Source organism: Barbus barbus (assembly GCF_936440315.1).
Source record: "Barbus barbus genome assembly, chromosome: 43".
In the NCBI taxonomy this organism is placed as follows: Eukaryota; Metazoa; Chordata; class Actinopteri; order Cypriniformes; family Cyprinidae; genus Barbus; species Barbus barbus.
Window position 1 is genome coordinate 3,537,589 of NC_136721.1, and position 9,042 is coordinate 3,546,630.

Genomic DNA, 9,042 nt, shown 5'->3' on the forward strand with positions numbered 1-9,042 from the left:
TCACAGACTCACTGCTGTGATTGTGTGCAAGGGATCTGCAACTAAATAATAGCTTTTAATCTTTTATATCTGCCTTATGTTCAACTGTCCCAATACTTGTGCTCACATCAATGAGTGATGAACTCTAAAAGTGCTGTTCGTTTTATTTGGTAAAACATGTGTTTAAATGGCTAATAATAAAATGTGACATTCTGTAGTTGTGTCTCATATTCATCTTTTAATCATATTTGTAAATGTCTTGACTCCTCAGCCAACAGAGCAATTTTGTCTTTACTGTTCCAATACCTTTGGAGGATACTGTATGTATGTATATATAAATATATATATATTTATTTTATGTATGTATGTATGCATGTATGTATATATATATTTTTCCCCCAAGGTCTTACATAAAGGATGATGATTATGATGATGTGTACTTCAACAAAACAATTTAGAAACAAAAGTTGCATTTGTATTTAATTAAAACAGTCTGTGAAACAGCACAAGTTTAACACCCTACCAGTTGGTCATAGATTTTCCACAAGACAGCATTAATATAAACTTTTGTACTCATATGGATATACAAAACAGTTACATTGTATATAAATATGCCCAACTATCTGAGAGGACAATCATGGCTCCTTAAATTAACAAAAAGCCCATACATACAGTCCACAGGTCAGAAACATTGATTCTGTAAATTTGACTATTTTAAATAAAGCTTAACCTTGGCTCTGCCTTGTGCATTTCAATAGGTAAATGTGTGAAACCTAATAAATCAGGAATGGAAACAAAATTCAGCCATCAGGGTTCACTATACAGAAGACTGATCTGCAGACACAAGATTCTGTTAGAAGGGCGATATGCATTTGAAAAACAAATCAACTCACAAAACTGCATTAAAGAATTTTTTGAAAACCTTTGAAGATAGTCATCAGTTACTCATTCTCATTTTATTCCAAACCTGTATGCAACACAAATATATACGAGTATGCATAACTTTTACATGCCATTTAATTAAAATTAGATGTCATACAGGTTTAGAACCAAATGAGAGCGAGTAAATAATGAATGCTTTTTCATTTTGGCTAAAATAGTCCTCTAAACTGGCTTGCAAAAGATGAACAAAAGATGTGATTTTTGTACCATTTCATTTAATTTGCCTAGTACATGATGGAAGTTGTGTGCAAATGTGTGAACATGTAGGCACTCTTACTGACCCAAGTGTATGAATGAACACAGACCGAACAAATCAACAGCAATTCAGGAATGTACAGAAAAACAGTTCCAAGAAAGAACAATTACTTGCATACTTTGCAAAGAACTTTCTGGAGTGAGATGCTTGCCTGAAACACAAAAGCTTTAAAGATGTTGTGTAGGAGGAGAGGTGTACTCTTTGCATTGATTACACATTTTTCTCTTCAATAAACACTTCATTTTCTGGCTCTGCTAAAGATAACTACTTTGGAAAGAACAATAAAATGCGGTGAACGCATTAAAGAACAAGAACGAGTTTTAACCTGCATTATGTAAGCAAAAACATTTCTCAGAGTAGGTGGGCAGGTAAAAAAAAAATTTCAGGAGAAATTAATGCCACACTCTCTCAGAACATGATAAACACTGGAAACACTCAGCGAGAGGGTGTGTGGTGTGGTGGGTGTTACAAAAGCAGCCCTCAAATAAAAGGATGAGCGTGTGTGTTGCGTATCTGTGGTCATTTTGTCCGTTAAAAGAGGTTGAGAGTTCAAAAAACAGAGATGAGGGCGAAGACTCCGTACAGCAGGGCGCAGGGATACGCCACCAGCAGCTGCTGCCCATCCATAGCCAAAGCAGAGATGAAGATCTTAGAGGCCGAAAAACTGCACCAACCAATGATGGCAGCTGTTAAAATGATACCCAACATGCCCCTGAAAGACACAGGAAAACATTCGTTTAGCAAGGTGTATTATAAACTAGCTCAAGCTTTAAAATTATGGAACTGCAATATATATTCATATAAATTATAGGATTAATATTTAATATTAAATACATAACACTTCACATTATGCATTAAAACACACCACCAGTCGAAAGTATGGAATTAAGATTTTGAATGCTTTTGAAAGAAGTCTTTTTGCATGCTCCTCAAGGCTGCATTTAAGCAAAAATACAATAACATTTATTTCAGAAATCATTCTAAAATGCTGAAAACGGTTTTTACTGCTTAATATTTTTAATGAAGCCACTCAGTACCATTCATAAGTTTGCTGTATGATTAAAAAACAAACTAAAAAACATAAAAATAAAAACATTTATTCAGCAAAGAAGCAGAAACATTGATAATCGATATTACTGATTCAACATCAATAATAAGAAATATTATTAATAATTGCGCACCAATATAAATCAATGTTAATATTTGAGCTCCAAATCAACATACTGTCGTGATTTCTAATTGTTGCTGAAAATTCAGCTTTGCCATCGCAGAAATAAATTACATTTTAAAATATAGAAAGGAACTGTTTTCTATTTTAATATTGCAATAAAATGTTACAATGTTTTTACTGTATTTTTGAATAAATAAATGCAGCATTGGTGGGCATAAGATACTTTCAAACCCATGAATTATTCCATAAAATGCATATTTAAAAACAAAAAAAACACTTTTGATTTAACACATTCTATCAGAATTTGGTGTTACTGTGATCTTTAACAGAAATATTAGTAAATTAAATATATTAATGAATTACAATTTCAGGATGTAAAAAGTTAGGTTGTAAAGCTTGACTTACTGCAAGGAAAAGAGGACCCCGAAACTGGACAGGATGATCATGGGTAGCAGGCAGTAACCAAGAACACTAGCCACACAACCGAACGAGACCCCCGTCATGCTCATGAGGTTGAGCAGGCAGTATATGCCAAGGCACCCGATGGCACTGATACCGTACACATAACCAAACTGGATCTTACCCGTCTAAAACGAGGAAGAAAAAACATGTTTGGCACTCTTAACATTTAACATGAAGTACAAAAAAAGGTGGTCTTCTGTGACAAAACAGACATGTGTCTTACCAACAGTAGGGTCGCCCCAAAGGCCAAACAGAACACCATGGGACCAGCCATGTCTGTTTCATTCATTATACTGCCATCTGCTGCCTTCAGCGGGTGCAGCACAGTCAGAGTTTTCTGCCAGATGTGGTCAAAGTTGATCCCCAGCTCTAGAAATGGAAAATACATTTTCACTGCACAACTGACCACCATGCAGGAGTTGATGAAAAGCTAATCAGTCACACATTAAATGTAAAATTAAAACAAAGAAACAGGGCTCTAATCGCAAATAAATCTCAAACCTCAATATGGCTTACTGTGATTATCAAAAATGGCAAAAAGTTGATTTAATCTGGTACATTGCACATGTCAGAGTGAAGCGTGGCACTGTGTTCATTTACACTGGTTTCCTGTGTTTTCAGTCTCGCTGCGGTTTGCAGGAAATGTTGCTCCATGCAAATTCATCACTTATAATGTGAAATTGCTGGATCACAATGGCGCCAGTGCGCTCACCACACACCAGCTGGAGGTGGAGAGGTGACAAATTCAGAGGAAGGGGATTGTTAGGAGGCTGTGATTGATAAGGACCTGTGGAGGGAATTTGACCAGGGCCACACCCCTACTCTTTACGAGAAGTGCCATGGGATTTTTAATGACCACAGAGAGGCAGGACCTCGGTTTAACGTCTCATCCAAAGGACGTTGCTTTTCCAGTAGAGTGTCCCTGTCAGATAACTCCATTGCACTGACAAATTTCAGCAAGTTCTTACTCCAACCAACTACATGTCTTGGCCCGAAATAAATGTGCTTAGTCATCTGCACTGGTTTAATTTGGAAATATAGATAAAAAAAATATTGGTACAGTAACAGTATATTAAAGTATATCAAGCCAAGCAAGCAGTTTTAGATTATGAATGAATGAGGCATTTATATAGCGCTTTGTGTATCGTTACACTCCTACTCTTTACGAGAAGTGCCATGGGATTTTTAATGACCACAGAGAGTCTGGACCTCGGTTTAACGTCTCATCCGAAAGACGGTGCTTTTGTTGACAGTATAGTGTCCCCATCACTATACTGGGGCGTTAGGACCTACACAGACTGCAGGGTGAGCACCCCCTGCTGGCCTCACTAACACCTCTTCCAACAGCAACCTAGTTTTCCCAGGAGGTCTCCCATCCAGGTACTGACCAGGCTCAACCCTGCTTAGATTCAGTGGGCAACCAGTCTTGCCCTGCGGGGTGATATGGCTGTGGCTGTATCAGATTATTAATATTATTACATGCCAGATAAACACAGCTTTACATCTCTGTTATGGGAACAACTCTATAGGCTGGATACAGAAAGATTATGGAAGCATCACATTATTCAAGCTGGAATGAAAAACCTCAATAAGCAGCTGGCTATTATGTATATGGACAATTTTGTGACATATGCAAGAACAAATTGTGAATGATCACAATTTGTGTATAATCCGGGTTTATCCTGATAGAAATACAAAGAAAAAAAACTTCCAAAATCTTTGAAAATGGGCTGTTTTAACCCCACAAACAGCAACACAACATAGAATTCAGTTCTTATCCTAAAAGTCCTAAAACAAAACAGAACTGCATGACGCCACAGTGAGCTACAACTGAGATTTGTGCGCACGTCTTGACAAAACTATTTCTAAATCATTTCACAAATTGCATGCAATCTGCAAATGCGTACTGCGATGTTCAAATGAATGCCAGCCAGAGCTGTGTGTGACACTTGCAAATCTCATTTTATTTATTCGCAAATTTAATTAATTTTTTGAAACTCCTAACATATACTTGTGACTCTCATTCTATTTAATTGCGAATGTGTTACATGTTTGTGAATCGTGCATGGCAATCCGTTTATCTTGAACAAACCTTCTCCCATATCTGATAAAATAGTTGATATACTTTCTTGTTGTGTGCTTTTCCTCCCACACGATTCACTGTTGTTTTTTTATGATAATGACTAATGTTAATAGTGGTAACAGTGATGTATGAGCACCACTAATAATGCAGAACATTAGAATAATAGGACAGAACTGAAGAGGAACTCTATTGCACAGCATGATAAATGCACTTCCGATACTGGATGACAACAGCGACCAGCAATAATTGGTTAAGTGGCTTTCTCTGCATCTCTCTGACTGATGGTCCATTTTAAGCACAGCTCTCAAGAACTAGGGCAAGAAGGTTTCACAAGGACTACTTAACTTTAGTATGCAAGGACACAGACGTGGTTTGTAGTGAACACAGCCCCAAGTGGCACTTTTAGTTTTTAAAGCAATGACTCTTTCTCAAAGTTTTGGCTTTGGGACGTAAGAGACCATGCATTATTGATTTCTCTGTAAACACAAATAAATTCACCCCTGGGAATCAACAGTGTGACTACGAGAAGGGAATCTCAGACTCTGAAAATGATTGTATACATTATTCATAATGGAAAAAATGTATTATAAAATTTTAATAAAAAAAAAAAAAAAAAAAAAAAAGTTTAAAAAGTGCACAGACGGTTCAGGATCGTTTATAATAAAACCAATAAAATGCAGTTGGAAAACTGATTTGTTTTTTTTAGGGAAAAAAAATATCCATTTCATGCCAAATTATTATTTGGCACCATTATTGACTTGATTGCACAGACACTACTGAATGAGAGCTGAACCAAGCTGGATGAGCTACTTTCTAGACTATTAAACTGAACTGAATCAACTGTTCGCTGTTGTCCTCTTTACAGCAGAATTGAATTCTGTTTGCGTCACTGAAATTATTTTGCTGTTTAACACTGTAAAGCTGCTTTGACATAGGGCAGTCCCGATAAATCGATTTGTGGAGCGATTCTACGATTTTCCAAATGCATCGCGATTCTCTCTTGAATCGATTCTGAGCATAGTTTTGAACAGCAGATGGCACTGCGCACTTTTGAAACGGCCTTATTCTGCTTGCATCCAGTTCCTTAAGGCCAAAGTATACTTCTTTTTTTCACGCGTACGATTGCGTATGCATACAGTCGTACGCACAGCCTTGCAAAGTGTACTTTATTTGACTCATACGCTTTGCGCCAAATTGCAATACCTCTCCTGGCCTAACGGGGCCAGTGTTTGCGCAATCTCTATTCTTTCATGCTACAGTTGTACAAATGAGGATATTTTCTAACTTCTTAGCACAATCTCTCGTCTACGTACGCCTCCATTGTCGCTGTATAGCTAACCCGCATTCCGGTTTGTTCTGTTTATGCAGTTTTTCTTCGGCTACCTTGTGAATCGATACACCCACGGCAGGGTTGCCACCTTGCGGATAAACTAATTACTGCAAGAGAGTTAAATGGGCATGTGTGACCTACACGTACTTATAAAAATCTAGCGGTGCACGTACTATTCTGATGACAAAATTCACGTCACGCACATTGTACTCCGTCCCTCGTGTAAGCGTAAAAAGTGAAGTATACTTTGGCCTTTACGCACACACCATTTGAAATTCAAATAATCATTCATAAAGTTAGAAAAGGTTGAAGCAAATTACAAGATTGTTCTTAAAAGCCAAGGTGCAAGTACATTTAACCACTTACATCACTCAGCCGAACGCACAAGCGATCTTCGTGAACATTTGAGTGTGCAGTTAAAAACTAGCCTAGATTGCCATCTGCTATTAAAAACTAAGCTCAGAATCCATTCCAGAGATGGATTTACCCCTACTTTGACACAATCTGTATTGTACTTGATGCCTTTAAACTTAGTCTCTCTCTTACCCTCAAGCAACGGGGGCTCATCCTCAAAGTTGCTACTGTACAAGGACTGCGTGGAGGCTGGCGTGAAGGCTGGCGTGGGCTGGAAGATCTGCCCTGTGTAAGGCTGCTGGGGCTGCATCACTCCCTGAGGCGCCGAGTAGCCCATCGGCTGCGAGTAGTCATACTGCCCATATTGTCTATCACATGCAACAATAGATATACAGTCATAATTAGGTCACAGACTTTTTCTCACATGCTTATAAAAGCTAAGACACAAATAAAACTTGTCAATTTACTGCAAATATGAACACCATGACTTTGTGAACAATGTAAATTTGCATGCATTGTGATATGCTGATTACCATCTAGAACCTAGTATATTATCAGCCAGAAATATATTTAAAGTTGGATATATAGTACATACAACTTTACCTGCATACTTACAGTACACTCATGTGAAGCATCACGGCTGTGTGATTGCTTATAGAGTCACAAAATGTAAACTATATTTTTGCACAGCTCTGTTTAAAGATGGAAAAGTATTTCCAGCTTATATAGATATGAAGCCATGAACAAAATAAGATATTATAAACTTTTACATTATGGTTTGCCTGTAAAGCTGCTCTGAAACAATGTGTAATACAAAGAATGCTATACATATAAAACTGACTTATTAAATGTGACGCTGGAGCACAAAACCAGTCTTAAGTCGCTGGAGTATATTTGTAGCAATAGCCAAAAATACATTGTATGGGTCAAAATTATTGATTTTTCTTTTATGCCAAAAATCATTAGGATATTAAGTAAAGATCATGTTCCATGAAGATATTTAGTAAATTTGCTACTGTAAATATATCAAAACTTAATTTTTGATTAGTAATATGCATTGCTAAGAACTTCATTTGGACAACTTTAAAGGTGATTTTTTTTTTGGTCAGATTCCAGATTTTCAAATACTTGCATCTTGGCTGAATATTGTCCGATCCTAACAAACCATACCATATTTATTCAGCTTTCAGATGATGCATAAACCTCAATTTGGAAAAATTGACCCTTATGACTGGTTTTGGGGTCACAAATAGTGCTAAATATATATCAATAACATCAGAAGTGTGTGCACGGCTCAGGCCTACTTGCTGTACGGGTCATCTGCGTTGCTGTAGCCATATCCTCCTTGGTTCTGATCATCTACACTGTAACTAGACTGATAAAAGTCTGTGTTGATGTTGTCAAACCCTGACATTGCAAGCAGCCTGGAAGACATTCAGCAGAGACATCAGTCAGGAGTGGACATTCAATATTACTAAAACTGACTTGTATAATAGTATGAAAGCCAAGATGGTTATTTGGGTGAAGGCCTGCTGGGGATATTAGTCAAGTTAAAGCCAACTATGTTATTTAAAATCACACATTCAAATGATCTGCATACAGGATCCAAACAGGTGCAAAAATGTATTAAAGAGACAGAGTCAGGTTTGAATACCATGATACTGAAGGCTTACACATGCAAAACAAGACCTGCTATAGCACTACATCACTGCCACAGTAAAACCAAGGTATTACCACAGTGTCTGTCCAAAGAAACATGACATATGTTTGCCAGAGGACCACTATATATTACACATAAGGTTGTATGATAGCTAAAGGCAATGCCACACTAATTCTGTTGTAGAAGTCACTCGTTAGCAGTGATGTTTTTTAGCATTACTGTTTGTATTCAGTTAGCACAGCTCCATTAAAGCACTGCAACGACGCACTCAGTCACTGTCAGCACCATTCAAGCGCTGCCATACACACATCTTCAAATACACAACACAGCTAAAATATCAATATATATTGAAGTAGATTCTGAAGCTTTACTCACACCGTTAATCGCCCAGGACTCCGCCAACGCCGCTAACTACGTGTCAAGAAATAGCAGGAGAACTTCCGGTTCATGGGTCGCTAGTTTAGGCTGCAGAAACCCGACGGGCGTCCTCTATGGGAGCACGCGCTCACTACATACACGTTATTATATTCCCATCCCAACCATTTATCCAGCACCACAACATATAAACTATTGCATTTGTGCTGTAATTTCTGCTCAGACAAGTTAAAAAGTGCACTGTATGTTCCTGTAGAGTTCTATTATTTTAATACATTAAAAATAATAAAACAAAACAATATAAATAGAATAAAAAAATCATCCAAAAGGCAATTGTTGTGAAAAATGCGATTATTTATTTATTGTCATTCTTATGCCACATCTATTCAAAATGCTTTCAGTGAATGCATGTATTGCTAATATAGGCCTA

The 9,042-nt window shown here is 37.3% G+C and overlaps 1 protein-coding gene across 1 annotated transcript; it reads right to left on the minus strand.

Moving 5' to 3' along the window:
- Window positions 1–434: 434 nt before the first annotated feature.
- LOC306862314 (protein YIPF5-like) lies at window positions 435–8,672 on the minus strand. The gene is made up of 6 exons (XM_079405063.1): window positions 8,613–8,672; window positions 7,882–8,001; window positions 6,770–6,945; window positions 3,034–3,179; window positions 2,754–2,935; window positions 435–1,889 (listed from the first exon to the last, which is right to left on the minus strand). The coding sequence occupies exons 2-6, from the start codon at window positions 7,989–7,991 to the stop codon at window positions 1,727–1,729; spliced, it is 777 nt and encodes a 258-aa protein (XP_079261189.1). The 5' UTR covers window positions 7,992–8,001; window positions 8,613–8,672; the 3' UTR covers window positions 435–1,726.
- Window positions 8,673–9,042: the final 370 nt, after the last annotated feature.

Coding starts and splice junctions, on each gene's coding strand:
- LOC306862314 (XM_079405063.1), bottom strand. CDS start 7,991: ATGTCAGGGTTTGACAACATCAACACAGACTTTTATCAGTCTAGTTAC. Junction 6,946..7,881: donor GCAGATGACCCGTACAGCAA/GTAGGCCTGAGC, acceptor TGCATGTGATAG/ACAATATGGGCAGTATGACT. Junction 2,936..3,033: donor TTGGGGCGACCCTACTGTTG/GTAAGACACATG, acceptor TCCTCGTTTTAG/ACGGGTAAGATCCAGTTTGG.